At 40.7% G+C, this 20,372-nt stretch overlaps 1 protein-coding gene across 1 annotated transcript in view; it reads left to right on the top strand.

Moving 5' to 3' along the window:
• ARHGEF26 (Rho guanine nucleotide exchange factor 26) overlaps nt 1-18,400 on the top strand; it is a 115,899-nt gene extending 97,499 nt beyond the window's left edge. Inside the window, exons 13-15 of the mRNA XM_075937745.2 lie at nt 13,844-13,911; nt 14,438-14,542; nt 15,495-18,400. Coding sequence (XP_075793860.2) covers nt 13,844-13,911; nt 14,438-14,542; nt 15,495-15,637 — 316 coding nt within the window. The 3' untranslated portion in view covers nt 15,638-18,400. The remainder of the gene's footprint in view (nt 1-13,843; nt 13,912-14,437; nt 14,543-15,494) is intronic.
• The last annotated feature ends 1,972 nt before the right edge of the window (nt 18,401-20,372 follow it).

Genomic DNA, 20,372 nt, shown 5'->3' with positions numbered 1-20,372 from the left:
TGTGCATGAAGTGATTTTCTTTTGTGAAGTCTCTCGTTCCTTGAAGGATGGCCTTAAAAATCCAGTTTGACTGCAAGTTAAAATCTCCATTTGGGAGGGGTTTCTTTTGTTTTGGTATTGGGTGGGGAGGGAGGTTTCCCTCTAAGTTTAAAGTCATTTTGGCCATTTCCAAAAAAAAGTTATAGCACGTGAATTGCACATTTTTGAATTTTAAACAAAGAAAAAACCCTTTTTCAATAACATGGTGAATTGTTTTAGGTATTCTAATAGAAAGGATTGGAAGAGCCGTGGTATTGCATTACCAAAAGTGACTCGGTGGAATTGTAGCAGCATTGGTCCTGGGATATTAGAGAAACATAGTGGTGAGGTAGTTAGCTCACCTACCTGGTCTCTTTAAAAAGTGACTATAGCATGAGTAAATGCTAAATTTCATTGCTTTCTGTTTGTTTTTCAAGCTACTCTCATTCCCATCCATTTGATATCATTGGTTTAAGTGTGAGAGCAGAAGGCTGGGACTCCAGGGGCCTGGATTTTATTCCTGGTCTGCTGATTTAACATCTGATTTAGGATTACCCAGGTTTGATATTTCCTGCCTTGTGTGGCTTAATATTTGTCAGATATTTTCTCTGGTGAAGGACAGCATTAAGTGTGATGTGGTGGTGTCTATCATTCCTAGCATAGTTCCAGAAAATAAGTGTATGCAGTAAACTAGAATGACAAATAATACACATTTATTTGAAAGCATGTATGTCTAGTCATCCAATGGCCTAGCATATAAATTACTATTTTCCAAATAGGTTGGAACATAATTAATTAATAGCGCCAGTGTCTGAGATAACTGATGAATGCTTTAAAATCTCTAAGGAAGGAATTTTTAAAATCTCTAAGGAAGGATTTTTCTAAGGCAAATTAAATGTCATGGGCCACATTTTCATACTCTCCCTAACTGCTTTCCCAAATATTGCAGTTACACCTGTTTGTGGAGCCTTATATTTTCCTGTGCATGTTGGGTAATCGAGTAACCAAAAAATGGGCAGAAAAGCAAGAAAAATGCTGGTTTTATAAAGATCACTATTAAAACCCCCTTTCAAAATGAGTCCCAAAGTTTGTAAATAACACGAATATAGAATAGAATATTAGTATTAATAGTTAGTTAATATTTTAGTAGCTACGTTTTATAAAAGTAGGTCTAGATACCGGGGCAGATGATCATTTTGCAGGGCCCAGGGCAGCACAATTTCACAGGGCCCGCCTTTGTCACAGCACATGCGTGGTGGCGCCATGGTGCATGCACAGGGCTTCTTGAAGCGCGGGGCCCGGGGCGGCTGCCCCTCTCACCTTGCCCTGTATCCGCCCCTGTCTAGATATAGATTGTTGTACAATCAGGAGGAGATATTTGTGGAAATCACTGTAACAGATTAGGCATAATAAAAAAGGATAGGAAGTAATTTTTGTTTTCTGGCTGATTTGTAGAGGATTATCATAACACTTGGAAGATATAGAAGAGGAATACAGCATTTTGTTAAACAGTAGTGGCTTTGTTGAAAGAATTTTGCATAGCTGTGAGGAAGCAGTGATGTTTTGTTGGGATTGGAATGGCCCTTATTCTGTTTCAGGCAGAGTTCTGCTTTAGACAACAGCAACAAGTAATGTCTTGTTCTCTCCGGTATAAATCCCTGTGAGAGGCCATCATGTCTCAGATGCCATTGGCATCCAAGCTGCCCTCCGCAAAAGTAAAAGATTTTTATCTTTCTCAATGGACAGTAAAGACGGGAGGGAACACATTAAAACATTAACCTTACAGTGCTCTAGGCCTAACCGGGTCCAGAAAGTTTTTCTGTCTTAGATTTGCTTTCAAAGTTTAGAATAACCCTAGAAAAAGATCTACGTTATTAATCCATTTTTAAATTTTTACTCATTACTATAATCAGAGGAAGATTCAAACTTGTTCTGGCATGACCTGCTTTGTGGCAAAAATGTGTTTGCATTTTTAGTTGTTTGGGGGGTTTTGAGTAATACATTGCTATTTTATTAATTTGTGTTCTTGACCATTACAGAATTATTTTGTTATATGCAGTTTGGGGGAAAAAAAGCATCCTCAGTTGGTGGGAGTGTCGTTGAGTAGCTCGGTGAGCTCTTCATGCTGAGGAATGTCAAAGAAGCACAGCAGTCTCTCTCTCCCCTTGACTTCCTGCAGCAGCAGATTGCCTGCCTCTGTGTTCCTAGTGCAGGGCAGAACAGGAGCTTTCCAGCGATTTGCTCTTTGTTCCCCAGACTGAGCAGCTCACTCAGCTTTCAGATAGTTCTGGAGCTTTGAAAGGAGAAGGGGGGGCGCATACCTGCAGAGGAGCAAAGCTCAAAACATTGAGCAGCTTGATCAGGGCAGGCATTGTGGGATACTGGCGGAAGCCAGTTCTGTCCACGAAACAAATAGCATTGCCTACACTCACTGGCCCTTTGTTGACAATAAAGGGAGGGGAAAAGAAAAATGCTTCTTGTAGGGATGGAAGTTTTTTGCTGCTGTAACTGGATATTTTTCACGACAAAAGTCACATTTCAGAGTGTACGCTCTCACTGTTTTGTCAATGAAAAGCGGTTTTTGGCAACAAAACTTGGTAGCATGGATAAGGCCTAAATGTAATGCATTATTAATTTGAGAATACGCTCAACCAGTTCGCTTATGTCTGGTAGTTGCTAGATAGTTGCTAGCTGGTGTAATTGTAGCTTGTTCTTTCTGGGTCATTGCATTAGGTCTGTGAGGAAAAATCAATTGCTTTGTCAGCCACGGATGAGGCAACAAGTAGAAAGAAATACTTCAGTATGGAAGAAAAGAAAAAAAATGCCACCTTGTATTGTGAGCTCAAAAACAGCCAGTTGTTAATAAGAATATTTATTATTATTATTATTATTATTATTATTTGCTAGATGAAAACTTGTTATGATTTAGGTAAAGCCCCATTGAAATTGATGTGTGTGAATGTACCTTTCAGTTAACATAAGTATATGCGTAAACTCCCACCTAAAATAAAATATTTGTGAACCTACCCAGGACTTTTGGTTGAGCATTCTTATGGGTAGGACAGAAGAAACAAAAGACTGAGTGAGATAGACAGCCTGCCTCAAGAAACAGCTGAAGGCAGACTATAGAAGATATCTGGGAAGAGACTTTTGATTCAGGGGTACAGGCTGGCAAGAATGCTCTTGGTGATGTGAGCAAAAGAAGCTATTACCTGCTGTTTGATTCCTTCTGTATTCAGAGAGAAAGTTGTTTGTGCATACATCCATGGGAACTTGCTGCCTTTTCTTCCAGCCTCTGCTACCAGTCGCAGGGCTGCGCTCCTAGTCCCTAGTCATGGTGTTCTGCAGCCACCTTACCTCTACCACAAAGCATCCTCCCCTTGTCCCTGCTTCTCTGTCTCTTTCCCTGAGCTTGAACACTACAAATGTGCAATTTGCAGTGCTCTAGAAGCTCTGGGAGGGTGGGGGAGAAATTGCTGTGTGGGGGGGGGCTGACTTTCCCCTTGAGTCTTCCAGCCTGGGAGCACCCACAGGGATGACAGACTACAGATGAGGTTGGACTATGGAAGTTGGGATCACAGAAGTCCAACTATTCCTGTTCTGTTCTTTCAGTCTAGGGTATCTGGCATGGGTCACTGTTGGAAGGCAGACTGTTGGGCTAGATGGACTTTTGGTCCGACTCAGTACGGCCAGCCTTATAATCTTATGCAGTGATGTACGCTTATCTGGGGAATAGCAGCACAGTCCAAAAAAGTGTATGGTTAGGAATAAGGAGGAGTTGTTCTGTTCCAACAAAGATATAGATTGTACTGCACTGCTCCAAGACAAGATTGATACTGGGGAAAACAACCCACTGAACAGCCACCTCACCTGTTACCATCAGCAAAATGAGAAGAGGCATTATAGGCAGATCCTAGAGAAAATGTGTCAGAAAAACATACCTGAACCTTCAGCCAGCCTTGGGCCCTCACCTGTACCTCTGGTGAAGAAATAGGATGGTGGCAGTAAACACTGTGTGAACCATAAAAAAAAGTTAAATGAAGTCATTTTAACCCATTCTTATTCATTGTTATGAATAGATAATATCTTGGATGCTATTCCAGGTTTATTCTGGTTTTCACCCTAGATCTTAGAAGTGACTCTTGACAAGTAGAAGCGAATCTAAAAGATGGGAAAAGTTCTATCACTGCAGGACAAGACTTGTGGCAGTTTGAAGTGATAGCTTTTGGCTTGTGTAATGCACCAGCCACATTTTAGAGCCTTATGGAGTGGCTATTACATAGCATTATCCCTTCTTAGCCTGTCTCTTATACCTACATCATCATAGAACTGTAGAAATGTAAAGCTGTAAAGGACCTTGAGAAGTCACAGAATCCAGCCCACTGAGCTGAGGCAGGACCAAAGAAGCCTACACCGAACCTGACAGGTGTTTGCCCAGCCTATTTTTAAAAATCTCCAGTGAGGTGGATCCCATCACTATCCTTGGCAGCCTATTCCAGAGCTTAACCACCCTTTATAGTTAGACACGTTTTCTCCAATGAATCTCTCTTGCTAGAGCTTGGTCTGCCTTCCATGGACATGGGGAACAATTGATCATCTTCCTCTTTATAAACACTTAACATATTTGAAGATTATCATCAGATTTTCCCTCCCTTTTTTAATATTTCCTCATAGGTGAGGTTTTCCATTTTTTAAAAATCATTTGTGATGTTCTGTCTTGGGTATTCTAAAATGTGGTGTCCAGAACTGAGCAGAGAACTCCAGCTGAGTCCTCACCAAGAGCAAGTAGAGTTGGACAGTTACTGCCTGTGTCTTTCTTATGATGCTTTTGTTAATATATCCCAACATTGTATTGGCTTTTTTCACAGTGGCAATAGACTGTTGACTTGTTTTCAATTTTTGATCTACTATAACCCCAGATTCCTTTCAGCAGCCAGTTATTCCCTCTTTGTAATTGTATATATGATTTTTTTCCTTCCTAGTGAAATACTTTGTGCTTCTCTCTCTATTGAATTTAATCTTGTAGAATTCAGAATAATTCTCCTTTTTGTTGGTCGCTTTGAAATCTAATCCTGTTCTACAAAGTGGTAGTAATCCCTCCCAGTTTGGTGTAATCTGTACATTTTATATGCATATTCCACACTCCATTATCCAAGCCATTAATGAAAGTATTGAATAGTACAAAACCCAGGACTGGGTTTAGCCAGGCCCTTCAGGTATGCCCTCCCAAACTGACAGCAAACCATTGATAACTACTCTTTCGGTATGTTCTTTCAATCAGTTGTGCACCCACCTTATAGTAATTTCATCTAGCCTTACTAAAAATCAAAAAATTTGGTATCTATTGCTTCCCCCATCCACTAAGTCAGTAATCCTACCAAAGAAGGAAATTAAGTTGGTTTGTTATGACTTGTTCTTGACAAATTCATGCTGACTCTTCCTTACAAGCCTATTGTCCTCCAGGTGCTTACAAATTGACTGTTTAACAACTTGCTTCAGGATTTTTCCAGTACCTTGTCATGTTGTATTACATTCCCTTTACTGTTTACCTCCAAGAACTCAATTATTCTTTCCTTCACAATTTGTGCGTACAACCTATCGGGGTTCTATGTGTGGACCACAAGACACTTTATCATTGCTCACAACGCAGGGTTGCCAGATTCTGCTGGTTTCCATGCTCATAGTTTTATTTTACTACTGGTATTACTAAAGTGAAAAGCACGTTAAGCAAGGGCACGTGAAGTGATTTGCCTGCTGATTTCACACAACATTGACTGTGAGAGCTGTGCGCTCCCTCTGTATCCAATCATAGCACTGCTATAGTTCAGGCAGCACACCCCTCAAATTCTAGGCACCTAAGCACAGTTATCTTGTCCCAGGAGACTATCTTGGTTAGGACAATCTTGTGGCCAGCTTGGAGGCCCACTAAGTTGCCCATCACTGTTCTAAACCCTTGTATACTATTGAGGTCGGACTCACAAGTCTGTAATTGTCCAGGTCACTTCCCCCCTTTCTTAACTATAAGTAGGACATTAGCTGTGTTCTAGACATTAGTTATTAAAAATCTAGTCATGTTATTAAAAATCCTTGCTACTGAACTGCAATCTCATGTGCTAGCTCTGAGTAGTTTGAGATCAAAATTATCCAGTCCCCCCGCCCACCCTCCTTTTGCATTAAGGTCTTCAAGGAATTTTTGCCTTACCTAATTTGTGAGAATTACCATTTCTAGACATTCATAACGATCAGCTATTCTGCCTCCATAGCCATGTTCCATGTACCAGCCTTACTGAAAACCTTACTGCAAAGTGTTTATTTAGTCTTAATATCCTACATAGATTACCACTCTGCTGCGCTGCCCTCCCAGCCCACTGCACATGGCTTCTCAGCGATAGCAGGAAGCAGAGCGCCACAGCTCCAGGATGCTCTGCTTCCTGTCCCCATGGAATAGCGAGGCACAGTGGGCTGGGAATGTGGCATGGTGGAGCAGAGCAGGCTGACTGGCCACTTTGTTCCTACCACTGTGGTGAATGGGGGAAGGGGGGCAACCTCCTGATGTTACCCTGCACCTGACCCTTGGTAATCCCCTGGCTCGGGGAAGAGGAAAGGGGCAGAGCAGGGGGCAGGAAGGGGCATGGCATGGGAAGCAGGGGTAGGATTTGAGGCCGGGGTGGGGTGCGGTGGGGGTGGAGCAGAGTTTGGGCCTGTGCGGGAGGTTGCCTTGAACCCCACGCCTGGGACATGGTGAGGTGGCCACAAGTCCCACATCCCCTTGGGCACGGCCCTGACTAGAACAAAGATGATGAAATTGCAGGAATGGATCTGAGAGCCACAAGAAACTTCCTAAAGAGAGGCTCTTGATATCACATTAGCAATCTATGTGATTAGAAAATCAACTGGCAAACACAGCCACTCTATTATCCCCCTCCTGACACCACAACTTTTGGGTCACAATAGGAAAACCTTGGAATTTAGAGATGAAATATTGTATAAGACATAGGTGGTCAAATGTACTGATCGTCTGAGCCACATATGACAGTCCTGAGGAGTTTGAGAGCTGAGGCACAGTTGCTGGGGTTTGAGGCTTTGGTCCTGTGGGAGGCACCCACCGAGTCTCAGGGCTTCAACCCCACACCCATTGAACCCTAAGCCTCCCCTCACTGGGCAGAAGCCCCTACCCCATCATCTCACTGCAAGGCAGTGGCCCTGAGCTCTCCTCCCCTCTCCCCCCACAGTCTGGTAGGTGGAGAAAAGGGCAGCTGTAGGGGACTCCTCAAACTACACATTAACTGTAAAAAAGCTGCATTTGGCTCACAAACGACAGTTTGGCTACCTCTGGTATTGGAGTTGGGAGAAACCACCAGGTGAGGGGGGTGAACTGCCCAGGTACTTTTGCTGAGTATTGTTTTGTGTAGTAAAGCCAAAGAGACAGAACTACTGAAAACAGAGGCTATGTCTACACTTGTGGCTTCTTGTGTGAGAAATATGCAAATGAGGCTAAGCGTGAAATATCAGAGCCTCATTTGCATAGCTAATGAGCTGCCATTTTTGCAGAAGAGGCTCTTGTGCCAGAAGGAGCTGCCTCTTCTTGCGCAAGAAAAACCCTCTTGTGCAATGCCATTACGCTGATTATTTTCAGGAATAACGGCATTGCGCAAGGGGGGTTCTCTTGCGCAAGAAGGGGCAGTGTAGACAGCTCCTTCTGATGCAAGAGCCTCTTCTGCAAAAATAGAGGCTCATTAGGTATGCAAATGAGGCTCAGCATAGCCTCATTTGCAGATTTCTTGCTCAAGAAGCCACGAGTGTAGACATAGCCAGAGAGTGCCTGAAAGCAAAGCCCTGGCAGAAAGCCAAGCTGTGTGTGTGTGTAGTCCTGTAAGCAATAGAAGCTGTTCCCTGCTGTTTGATTCTGTCTGTGTTCAGAGACATAGGACTTTGCAAATAAACAAAACTGCATAAAAGGCATAGCTAACTATCACCAATTTCTCTTCCAAACTGGAATATCCACAGGGCCTCAAACTGTGACCAGCCACTTGGGTCAAAAAAAGGAAAACAATATCCATCAAGTGCCATTCATCAGAAAATCTCAATGTGTTTTTTATGTATGAAAAGTTCATTTCTTGCATGTTCTTCTTGGGATAGTTTGTAATGCACCTGCCACCAACTACAGTTATTTAAATTAAATATCACTTGGAATTAGAAAAAAGAAACACTTTTTTTGTCTTTATTTCCTAGCTCACCTGCTTGCCGCACTGGCTTCCCACACAGAAATAATCAGATTCTACAGTTTATTTGAAAGTTCCAGAGAAGAAGCATTTCAGCTTTTGCTCTTTGTTCAAAATATTTACCCTTTGAATTTATAGTTGGAATAAATTTAGAAACATTTTCTTGTCTAGATGGCATGTGCACCGACCATTGCACGCTCTGTTGTTTCTGCATACAATGCTGGGAACTGAGAGATTAATGTAAAGGTTAGCTTCTTTTTAGAGCACACTCAATTACTATTGGTTAGATCTCTGACCTGCCTCAGAGAAAAGATAAGACGTGCCAGGAAGATAATTGTTTGCTTATTAAAAACACCAACAACCCAGTTATAAAAATGGAAAATATGACTCTGTAAACAGTATTTTTTCATTTTTAAAAACCAAATTTAAATTAAATGCATTCAAAGTCTTTTGCATACACTTTTATTAGATTTAGTGGCATATTTAAGTTTAGGATAAATTTACTTTTAATTAAATTAACTTGTATCAACATACACTAGAATTAAGTTGATTTAAGAGTGTCCACAAAGCTTTTTGCATCAAACCAACTAAACTGATTGTAAATCATACCTCTAGTGTGTATGCAGGGCCTCATATAGAGAAGGCCTTTTCCCCCTGCTGTCCTATACTTTGTATTATTTTTCACACCAGTGCAAAGTGGGTGTAGAATGCTACCAAATCAGAATGGTAGAGTTTTTCACTCCTTTGCATAGCTGTAAATGACTACAGAAGTTAGTGGATAACCAGGCCTAGAGTACAGAATTTCAAATGATGAAGCAAAGATTCGGTATTCCTAGACCAGGTGCTCATCTTGCAGCTAGTGATCTTTCTCTCACTTTTGTTTTAGTTGTTGGTATGTAATCAGCACTTACTAACTTGTTTATGGAGGATAACAAGCAAGCTGATAGCCATTCATATATAGAGAAGGAAGGAGTATTTGTGATGCATTCACTTTTTAAAATGTTAAAATTATTTCTGTATTCCAGAGGACAATAAAAATATTCCCCTGCAAAATGGCCTAAAGCCTACATGGGGGGGGGGGGGGGGGGAAGGTTCCATGACATTATCTTTTCCGCCAACAAGTGCATTTAAGAGCTGGTGGGAAAAGTGGAGTGGTAGGGAACAGGAAACCACGGAAAATTTCTACTTATTTGCAATAAATAAACAAATAAATAAATAATCATGCCCCCAGACCTTTAACTGAAAACCAAAAACTTGATTTGAAATGCTGCTAGAGTGCCTCATGGCAGTTGTAGTTCAGATGCCTGCCTCAGACTCTTCTTCCTTATGGGACAGGCTCCACATTAGTCTTCATTCCTCTCTTGATGAGACATTCTTGTGCCTCCTGAGATTTCCATTGTCATGGTGCACCATGACAGTTGGAGTTTCACATTGAATTTGGCCCATAGAGCAGAATGAGGGTACGAAGTACGGAAACTATAAATCCTACAAGGCACAATGGCAGCATTTCCTAATCAAAATTGTTCGGTTTTCCACTGACATTTTTCACTAAATATTTTTTTAGGCAAAAATCCAATTTTTCATCAAAAATAGTGTCATCAGAAAATTTTCAACTAACCCTACTAACATCCCATTAACTTGCTGAATTTAATATACAGTATTAATATACTATTTAATATAATATCTAATGTTTGGTTAAATTCTCTTAACTGATCTTTTGTCCCCTATTCTGGTGTGCCTGGCAACCACTAATCATCAGGATTAATTAATAATCAGGATGTAATAACCTTCAAGTAAATCATGTTGTCCTTGAAGAATCCTCTTTCAAAGCTGAAGAATCCTGACAATTTATGTACAACTCCATATTCCATGAATCCTCTTTGTTTTCCTATTCTGTGTTCTTAATCAATGCTTTCTTTAAGTAAAATAATCTAAACACTATGCCCCAAAGATAGTATAACCAATCTATTGTATACTTAAGAGTGTGTGTCTCAGTGTTTGTCTGTCCTAAATGGTAAGAACTAGGACCACCAAATTTGGTATACAGCTTCCTCTTACTATAACTTGAAGCAAGATGAGGGTTTGGTTGTGCCAGAAAAATGGGATGTGCCTGGAATGGGACTGCTTCTCATAAAACTATACAGAAAAGACAGCCAGGTGAAAGTGTCCCTCCTTTACAGGACCAGGGATGTAAAATCCAATTTAATTGGCTAACCGGTTAAACATATTGTTTAATCGGTTAACTGATTAAAAGGTAGGGTGGGCAGGGGGGCTGCTGGGCTGTAGCACATCCCTCTGCCTCCCTGCTGCAGGCAGGAGGTGCACTGGCATCTCAGTTGGAACAGCCACTGCTTGTGGGGAGCCTGGGCTCACTTCAGACAGGGGCTGCTTCAGCCCGGCCAGAGCAGCTCCTGTGTGTGGTGCGCCCATCTCCCCCGTGGGGCTGTAGCAGGAGCTGCTCCAGCCCCCAGCAGTTAACCCATTAAGGGTGAGAATTATTGGTTAACTGGTTATACATTCACATCCTTACCTGGGACTACCTAGCTAAGGGTGTGAAAAGTTAACCCATGAAGGCTGGAGCATGTCAGGTCTGTGGCTAGTGGGGAGGGGCACTCCTGGCTAGATATAGCAGGCAAGGCAGAGTGCTCCAGTTGGCTGGGCTGGAATGGGTCTCCCTGCCCACGTCCAAGTTAATTGGTTAACTGGTTAACCATCACGTTTAACCGATTAACCAATTAAACAGGATTTTACATCTCTAGCTCTGAGCCTCCCACCCCCCAACCTTCTTTGGGGGGGTTCAAGCGTCTCCCCTTCCCCAGATTCCTACGGGACTATTGCTAGCTGTTCCCCTTCATTAGGGTAGTGAGGGGAAAGTGCACAGTTTGCTGCATTCCTCACTCTGGTTGGAGAGCACAGGGGGCATACCAAACTGGACTGGACCCTGCCAGGGAACATGCACCCTTCCCACAGTAAGGTCCATTGCAGCTACAGTGGCCATGGAGAGGCATTTCTCACCTGGCCCCAAACTATCAGGGAGCAAGGGAAAAGTACTTGAATTCTGTGCCTCTGATTCCTAGCTGGTGAGGGGAGAGGTCAGAGGAGTAATTCACAAAATACAAGTACTTTCCCCTCACTCCCTGATAGTCAGGGGAATTGGAAGAAAAGCAAGCCGCATCCTGGTACTCATGACTGCTCTCCCGAAATGGTGCCCTTAGCTAGTCCTGTCTCCCTGGGGCAATGTGCATACTGAACCCCTCATCCTTAGCCCCACCTCAGAGCAACAATTTAAGTTAAGCATGTACATTTTAATTTTCTTTAAAAAAAAAACCCAACTATTTATGGATCCGAGAAACACCCGGTAAATCTTCTAGTGCTTTATAAGGGGGAGTACAATAGTGTTAGATTTTTACTGTGTAACTGCCACTTGCTTCGAGCTAGCATCCTGTTAGGAGGGTATAATGGAAAGGCCTTGTGGGACAAGTTGTTCTAAAGGGGGAATTTGCACATGTGGAGAGAATAGCCATGCCTAGAATATGGCATGATTGTAGTAGCACAAAGTAGTGCTCAATTGAGAAGTTTGGGAGGGGTACAGGCAGCAAGATGGGGATCTGGAAACCATCATCACCAAAATGCAAGCAGTGACAGAATGGGGTCCCAAATCAAAACTGAATCTTGGGGCTCTGGTTCGTATTAACAATTGTTAAGCCCCAGAATTTGGAGATGTTTGCAGAACAATTGAAAGGGGAACCAACTGTAAGGCTTAGGTTCCAAACACCTCCAAGTTCGCATCCAGGAATTATGTTTCATCATCACTATCTTTACTCTGAATTTTAGAATGTTAGAAGATGTTTTTAGCAGTAGCATTTAAAAAGACTGGAAGGAAAAAAGATGAGATTTCAAGGTGACATTCTCTTTTCTGGTGACCAATTCAAACTGCCCTTACTCTTCTGTTTTTCAGTTCTCTTGCTTTCTTGCTCCAGTGTAAACGGTTTTTGATACTCTGAAAATACTGTATTAGTTGACGCTTGTATTAGTCTGAGCACGTTGCCAGTTTCATGCACGTATTGGTTCATTTGAAACATGGGATGTAAAAGCTTTTGATCTTTTTCATGTACAAGTAACTGTTTTCAAAAGTAATTTTGATTTTAGATTTTAAAAGCACTCTCACCTTCTACTGAGATTCATTGAGGCAGACAGCAGCGAAATGAGGACAGATACATGAATGGAATAAACTGGGAGGCTCAGCTTGCAATGTCTATTAAACTTTAGTATGGAAACACAGTGCTACCTGCCATCATCCATACTCTCCTAGACCAAAGTGGGCTGCTGGGTCTAAGCCAAAAGAAGCTCCACGTTGCCCTCTCCCCAGATAAATCCTGGGAGCTGGGGAGTGCTGGCCAATCAGTACCCCTCTCCAGTTAGCTGGCCAATGATTGAGAGAGACTCTGGCAGGGAGGAGCTACCTGATGTCCCTCAGCAAGGGGTTTCTTGCTAGTTGCTGGGACTTGCCTTTCACTGTGAACCCTATCAAGTGCCCCCTCTCCCATTGAGGCAAATGGGTGCCATTTCTCTGCATGTGAGAACCCTTTTAACAAGTCAAATGGATTAGTTTAACTGGGATGAAACACACACATGTTGAACTGTATCAAGCCATAATGTGTCAATTTCAGATCTCAATTTGTCAAAACCCGAATCCATTTTGATTACATTATTGTGAGTCAGCTGTTGATTGGGTATCTCTTAAATACTCTTACCATTTTTCTTCATCTCCTATCCATTACCTCTCTTTTAGCCCCATCTCACTCCTGTCACCCTTCAAAAATTGTTCAGTTAACAATTTGTTCTTTGAGGAGAACTGTGTGATGCTTAGAATGTGTCCTACTGGTAATTATTTCTCTGCCCATCTCTTCAGAAATATTGAGATATTCTAGCTGAAATCAATTATGTTCCTTCTTATCCAAGGTTAAGTTCAAATGATTAATTTGTAGCACAGTTCTTCTCTGGGATGCTTATGGCATATTCTGACTTCCCAAATGAGCACCTCCAATGACAGAACTTGGCCCTGTCAGAGCACAGTTTGATTTTTGTAAGGAACTTCTTTTCCTTTCCAAATATACATCCAGCCGTGTCCTAGGTACAGGAAAACTGAAGTATTTGTGTCTGCTTACTACCCATTTCTGTGACCTGTGTTGTTAGACTAGTAATTAACATTGAGGCCATTAGTTACAAATACTAAGATAAAGCTTACTTTAATGATACATAACTAAAATAATGAAAATTGCACAAGAGCCCACACTGTTTGGGTAACTTTCTTAAGACTGTTTCCAAATATATAGAGTACCATTCTGCTTCTTTATTAGAATGGCACTTCTGCTAAACAATCTGTTATTGGTCATTTAATAAGTTTCATTTTACTTGAATAATGAAGTGTTTACAGGAAAAGATGTCATGCTTTTGACTAAACTTTTTTTTTTTTAGTCCTTTTTTTTATCTGGTTTCTTCCCGTGAGAAAGAGGAAAGATTTAAATCTAAGGCCCTGAATAAGGTATAATCTCTAGCACTAGTGATCAGGTGTCTTGAAAACTGAATTTATTTGTTTGCAGGAGTGAAAGAGCTCGCTGGATTACTGCCCTTGGACAGAACAATGACAGACAGAATGCAGACAGAACAAGTAAGTGAGAGACAAGAAGACTTTCCCAAGACTTGACTTGAAAACAGAAATCAGCTGTCTCTCAGTGGATAACTTGATTAAATGCAGACTGTAAAAGTAAATATTTCTTTTGAAAAACAAATTATCCAGATTTTCCTTTGAGATATTCCTTTTGGTTTAACATAGCCCTTATTTCTTGACCTTCTGTGCATGCAGTTTTTTCCTGGGGAAGTTCTTTCAGGGTGTGGTACAAGGAGTTATTTTACTTGCATTCATTAACACAGGTTTGACCAGTTGTACCAGCCTGTGAGTGGCTAGGTTGAGAATGCTAGCTGATTTTATGTCTGACCCAAATTGTTTGTGAGTAGCTCCCCAAGTGGAAAACCAGCAAGTTAATGTGCTGCCTGACTGAGATTACTTGGATTGTTTTATTTTGGCACATCCTAAAATGAGATGTTAAAATGATTTTTTTGTATGTTTTAAATAGAAGGATATTCAGTTTCTTGTACCGCATCATGTGGTTCAGTATATCCTATTTCTTTCTCAGCATTGACACAGGTAGAGATTGTCAGAACTTACACTGCAAAGCAGTCAGATGAACTATCCCTTCAGATTGCTGATGTGGTTCTGGTCTATCAAAAAGTGAATGATGGTGAGTAAGTCTTTTTGCAGTTAGCTACCACCAAGATAGATTAGTTAAGCTGGGAAAGAGCCATAGAGAATTCAGGTTTCCATATACTATCTACTCCACAAAGAAATGGGGTGTCAGCCTAAAAAAAACACCATCGGAACCATAAATTTAGGCTCAGGTTCTTGAAAGATGGCCTCTGTTTATGCAGACATTGTGGCCGCATTCAAGTAAATTCCATCCCACTCAGAGGATTTGACTAGATAATTAATTGCAGGTGTAACAATGTGGGTGTAATTTTTTTCCCATGAGCTATGAGTCCATAATGAAGAAACTGGGTTAAGATCTCTATATTTGCTGGTTTGTCTGACTAATGCACAAATGCAAGATATTTACATCTTGTGCTGTGCTTCAGTAGAGGGTGGCTCTCTACGGGGATATAACGTTCCAGCATATGAAGTGGGGACTGTCATTTGTTACAGAAATGCTTGTCATGTTTAGGAGCCCAACCTGGCTGTTGCTACTACAATAAAAATGTTAATTACAACATTGAAGCCATAGCCTGCAAAGATACTGAATGCAGTCAACTCCCAGGAGCTTCAGTGGGACTTGAGAATGCTCAGCGCCTTGCAGAATGCAATCCTTCATTTAGTCCAGTTGTTCACTGCTACAAAGAGTGTCTGTCTGTCTGTGTCTCTCACACTCCTCCCAGACTAATTTGTTTACTTTTCTGGGATCCAAAGAAGGCATAAGCCTGTCAAATATACTGTATCTGTGCCATCTTATTTTTACTATTCCTAATTGCATGCTCAATGTTTCCAAATAATGTAGCCTGTCTGTGCCTTATAATTTACTCATTGTAAATATAGCCATTTTACAGATGCAATGACAGGCTGTATGTACTGGAGTCACCGTAATCATGCCACACGGTATCTTATACATGTATTTATTGTTTCATCCCCATTCTTCCTTGCAGGTTGGTATGAAGGTGAACGATTGCGGGATGGTATGAGAGGTTGGTTTCCAATGGAGTGCGCCAAGGAAATCACATGTCAAACTACAATTGACAAGAACATGGAACGTATGGGACGCTTGCTTGGACTTGAAACAAATGTGTAGAATCCCTAAGATCTGTTTTATTTGCTGCAGAATTTGCACTAAGGACCCTCAACAGTGGCTTGATTTGATGCTTGTTGTCCCACTACAGCTGTAGTGTGGTAGCTGTGAATCATAGATTTGTAAAATTAATGAGGGGAGGAAGGGTCTGTGGGGGGGAAAAGCATCTCACTATGTGTATCTAGAATATTTTAAATTAAACATCTCTGAAAGGTAAATGGACTCTTAAAGGTCCCACAACAAAATGCAGGTGACATCTTTAGATAGTCCCCTCTTTCTTGTTTTAGAGTGTAAGAAAGTTAAGTGAATCCTGATCTGAGCTAAGGTCTTCCCTGCACTGAATCCTACCTGGGAATGTGCGGTAGCCTCTGGAGAGCAGCTCCACATACCTGTGGCTTCACCTCCATTTGTCTTTACCCACTCTCCCCACTTTCACTCACACACACGCACACACATACTCTCTTTCTCTCTCTCTCATTTTGTTTTTTCGGTAATTTAAAAACCCTTGACACCTTAGCTTCCTCTGGACAGGCCGACCACTAGTCACCCACAAACGTGTTGACCTGCAAGCAAGCAGCAGTAGCAAACTAATATTTGGGAATTTCCCACTCCTCAGGGGAAAGTTGCAGTTCTGTGTTCCTAACACCTGATGATGTTATGTGTGTGGATAAATAGGAGCTATCTAGCCCCTCCTATATCCTAAATTGGAACCCATGAGCACCTACTGTATAAGGTACTCCTTCCTCAATAGACTCCAGAGAAGATGGATACCAAGAAAAAAGAGGCTCCACTGAGTTAAGAGTGCAGAGTTCTCTACTTTTGTAATATAAGAGTATCCTTCAGTTGGGTCTTCTCTTTCTCCTTGGAATCTATGTATCTATCTCTCTATGTATCTAACCTCAGTGAAGGGTTTTTATAACATGAGATTTCCTATTGGGTTAATCCTTTAAAACCTTAGCTTCTTGGACTTCCTCCCGCTCAGTGATGGCTTCTCATTTCACACACATTTTTTTTTATAAAAGCAATGATTAAAGTACCTCTGTTTCAGCTAGCAAAGCTAATGTGTTCTCCAAGGATTGGAGGGGGTGAACCCAGAACAGTTTTCTTTCGGTCTTTTTCGTTGATGATATTCAAACAACTCAAATTTTTGTTTCCTTCCAATGTTGCTTCAGTGTTCAGCTGGGAGGGTTTTTTCAAAGCAAAAAGTATGTAGTGAACATCTATAGTGAGGGGAAGGAAGCTTGGTTTTCAAAGTTCCGGCCTCCATTCCCAGAACAGATTAGTGTTACAGTATGTCTTCTCTTCTAGCTGAGGTGTGATTCACAGCTTAAGGGGACTTAGGCTAGTTCCTGTTGATCTAGCATAGTTGTTATAAAAAAAAAAAAAAAGAACGTAGTCCCAGCAGCAGGATGGGCTAGCCACTCTGAGTGCACACTCGTCAATGAGAGGAGGGATTGCCGCAATTTATCCAATAGTGACTAATGTTTTGTCGACTTTGTCTTGTTATTCTAAATCGTCATTTGACCTCCTGATTGGAGACTCCATAGTGCACGTGATGGTGGGAAAGGGAATGATAGGAGTTCCCATTAGGGCTGCTGAACATGTTCTCTGTCTTAGAGAGTGCCTGTCATGACTGCACTTTAAGTATCACTGGCCCAATTTTGCCTTGGAATTTCACAGGAGAAACAACCTCTTAATGTTGTCTGACCAAAATGCACTTGTAAAACAGGCAATAATTTTCAATGCATCTTTTCTGTAGCTATGTATTATGGTTTGCACATTGTATGTATTATAAATATGTTAATCCTTTTAAGACAAAGCTGCTCATTCAGCAGGGTTGAATAAATGTTAGCACAAAAAATGAGGTAAAAACTAATAATAGAAAGGCTTTCTGCTTGTAACATTTTCACTCCATTTTTGGAGGGGCTGCATGCTGTAATATACACTTTAATATGTCAGAGGTTTGTAAATAAATGTAATGTTCATAAGGTATCCATGTAACAATTACACTTAAAAATATATTAGAAGAGCAACAGTTTTGTATAAAGTAATTTGAGGATCCCCAGCCTTGGAAGTTTTTGGCACATGGTGAATTAATTTATAAGTCAACTGATGAAACAGTAATGAGCATACTGTTATCTTTGTAAATTGAATGAAGTCTTATTTAACATAGGTAAAAATACTGCTAATTTTTTAACAAATTAAAAAACTTTACTGTAAATAGCCAGATGTTTAACAGGGTAACTGAATTTTGTTCAGGTTTTTAAATATATTTTATATTTTTTCACATCATTCTAATGTTGTATAAATGTTTCCATTTCTCCTTTTACTGGGTACAGGTCTGCAGGAATTAGACATCAGTGACCTTGTAGGACAACAATCAATAAAAATGCTTTTTAAAAACTTTACTAAAAAAAAAAAAAAAGCTTTGGACTTTTACTGGGAAAATACCAAACATCACATTTAAATCCTTGTGGTCATTTTTTGTTCTTGCTAAAATTAGTTCTGCTTTTTTAAATATTTGTTTTTATTATTTAATATAGAAGATTTACAGGATCGGTCGGCAAAGGCTTCCCCAGCCGACAGATCTGCGTCTAGACTGCAGCGCTGTATTGGATCAGCTGATCGTTGGCACAGTGTGGCGGCCATGTTTATTTTAATGAAGCAGGGATTATTTAAATCCTCACTTCTTTGACTCTGCCAAATAAACTAATTTACATGGCTCCATCGACGGAGCCATGTAGTAAGCCACACTTTAACGGCATAGCCTCAACATGACACAGTTTGCTGGTTTGCAAAAGCCAATGGTAATCTTGCTTGTTTATGAAAGCTTGTGTGAAATACTTCTCTATTTGCTTTTAACAATTCAGGGGAGATAAAAGCTTTCTGTTGCATTTTTAATTTGTGTTTGTTTAAATAATTATTAGCAAATAAATTAGATCTTTATATATGCAAAAAATGACAGCAGTACTCTGCCTTTTAAACTATGCCCCATAAGCAGTAATGTACTTTTAAAATGCGTGTCAGGTTGTTCTTTTTTAAAACCGAGATTCATACAGTTGAGAAATTGCATCACAGTACTATGTTTCTTCCATAAAGTAAATTTCCTATCAGCACTTGTAAGAATTTGTTCATTCTAAAACTTTTTTCTCTGCATTGCAACAATTTTACATTCCATGCATATAGAATTTTGAGTATTTTGTCATTTAAAAGCTGGCTTTCATAATATATTTATGAACCAGAGTAGGAGTGTAGGTGCAAGAAAAACTATTTATTAAAATATTGTAATATAAAGTCATTCACAACAAATAGCAGGGGAAGTTGCACATCACCAGCATAGAAGAAGGGTATGCTGCTAGTTTGTCAGAGTGGGAGCAAGGAAGCAGCTTTGGTTGCGGATAACACATGCAGGTATTTTCATAGGGATGCTCTTCTTTCTTTATGGGTGCGTCTAGACTTGCCAGCTGTCTACACTGGCCGCTTGAATTTGCACAAGAGCACTGACTTTGTAATGTATAAAATCAGTGCTTCTTGCGCAAATACTTTCCCATTCCCGCTCAGGGATAAGCCCTTTTGCACAAACATACTTGCGCAAGAGGGCCAGTATAGGCAGGCACCTTAATTTTTTGTGCAAGAAAGCCAAAAACGGCCATCGGAGCTTTCTTGCGCAACAGCATGTCTAGATTGGCACGGATGCTTTTGCGCAAAAGCACTTTTTGCGCAAAAGCAATCCTTGCCAATCTAGATGCTCTTTTGCGGAAATACTTTTAACGGAAAAACTTTTGTGTTAAAAGTATTTCCACAAAACTATGCCAATCTAGACGTAACCAATTAGTTTATAGCAGTTCTATATCTTGCATGATCTCAAAATAAAAAAGGAGTCATATAAAAAATGGAAACTAGGACAAATAACAAAGGATGAATATAGGCAAGCAACACGGGAATGCAGGGGCAAGATTAGAAAGGCAAAGGAACAAAATGAGATCAAACTAGCTACAGGCATAAAGGGAAACAAGAAGACCTTTTATAAATACATTAAAAGCAAGAGGAAGACCAAGGACAGAGTAGGCCCACTGCTCAGTGAGGAGGGAGAAGCAGTAACAGGAAACTTGGAAATGGCGGAGATGCTCAATGACGACTTTGTTTCGGTCTTCACCGAGAAGTCTGGAGGTGTGCCTAACGTAATGAATACAAGCAGAGAGAGAGAAAGTTTGGAAGATAGGATACACAAAGAACAAGTTAAAAATCACTTAGGAAAGTTAGATGTCAGCAAGTCACCAGGTCCTGATGAAATGCATCCCAGGATACTCAAGGAGCTGATAGAGGAGGTATCTGAGCCTTTAGCTATGATCTTTGAAAAATCATGGAAGACAGGGGAGATTCCAGGAGACTGGAAAAGGGCAAATATTGTGCCCATCTATAAAAAGGGGAATAAGAACAACCCAGGAAACTACAGACCGGTCAGTTTAACGTCTGTCCCAGGGAAGATAATGGAGCAGGTAATTAAGGAAATCATATGCAAACACTTGAAAGGTAATAAAGTGATAGGGAATAGCCAGCATGGGTTTGTGAAGAACAAGTCATGCCAAACTAATCTGATAGCTTTCTTTGATAGGATAACGAGCCTTGTGGATAAGGGAGAAGCGGTGGATGTCATATACCTAGACTTTAGTAAGGCATTTGATACGGTCTCACATGATATTCTTATTGATAAACTAGGCAAATATAACTTAGATAG

This window comes from Pelodiscus sinensis, chromosome 10 (genome assembly GCF_052426305.1).
Source record: "Pelodiscus sinensis isolate ZL-2025 chromosome 10, ASM5242630v1, whole genome shotgun sequence".
NCBI classification, from domain to species: domain Eukaryota; kingdom Metazoa; phylum Chordata; order Testudines; family Trionychidae; genus Pelodiscus; species Pelodiscus sinensis.
The sequence above is the reverse complement of the archived record's forward strand: the minus strand, read 5'-3'. Positions and strand labels throughout refer to the sequence as shown.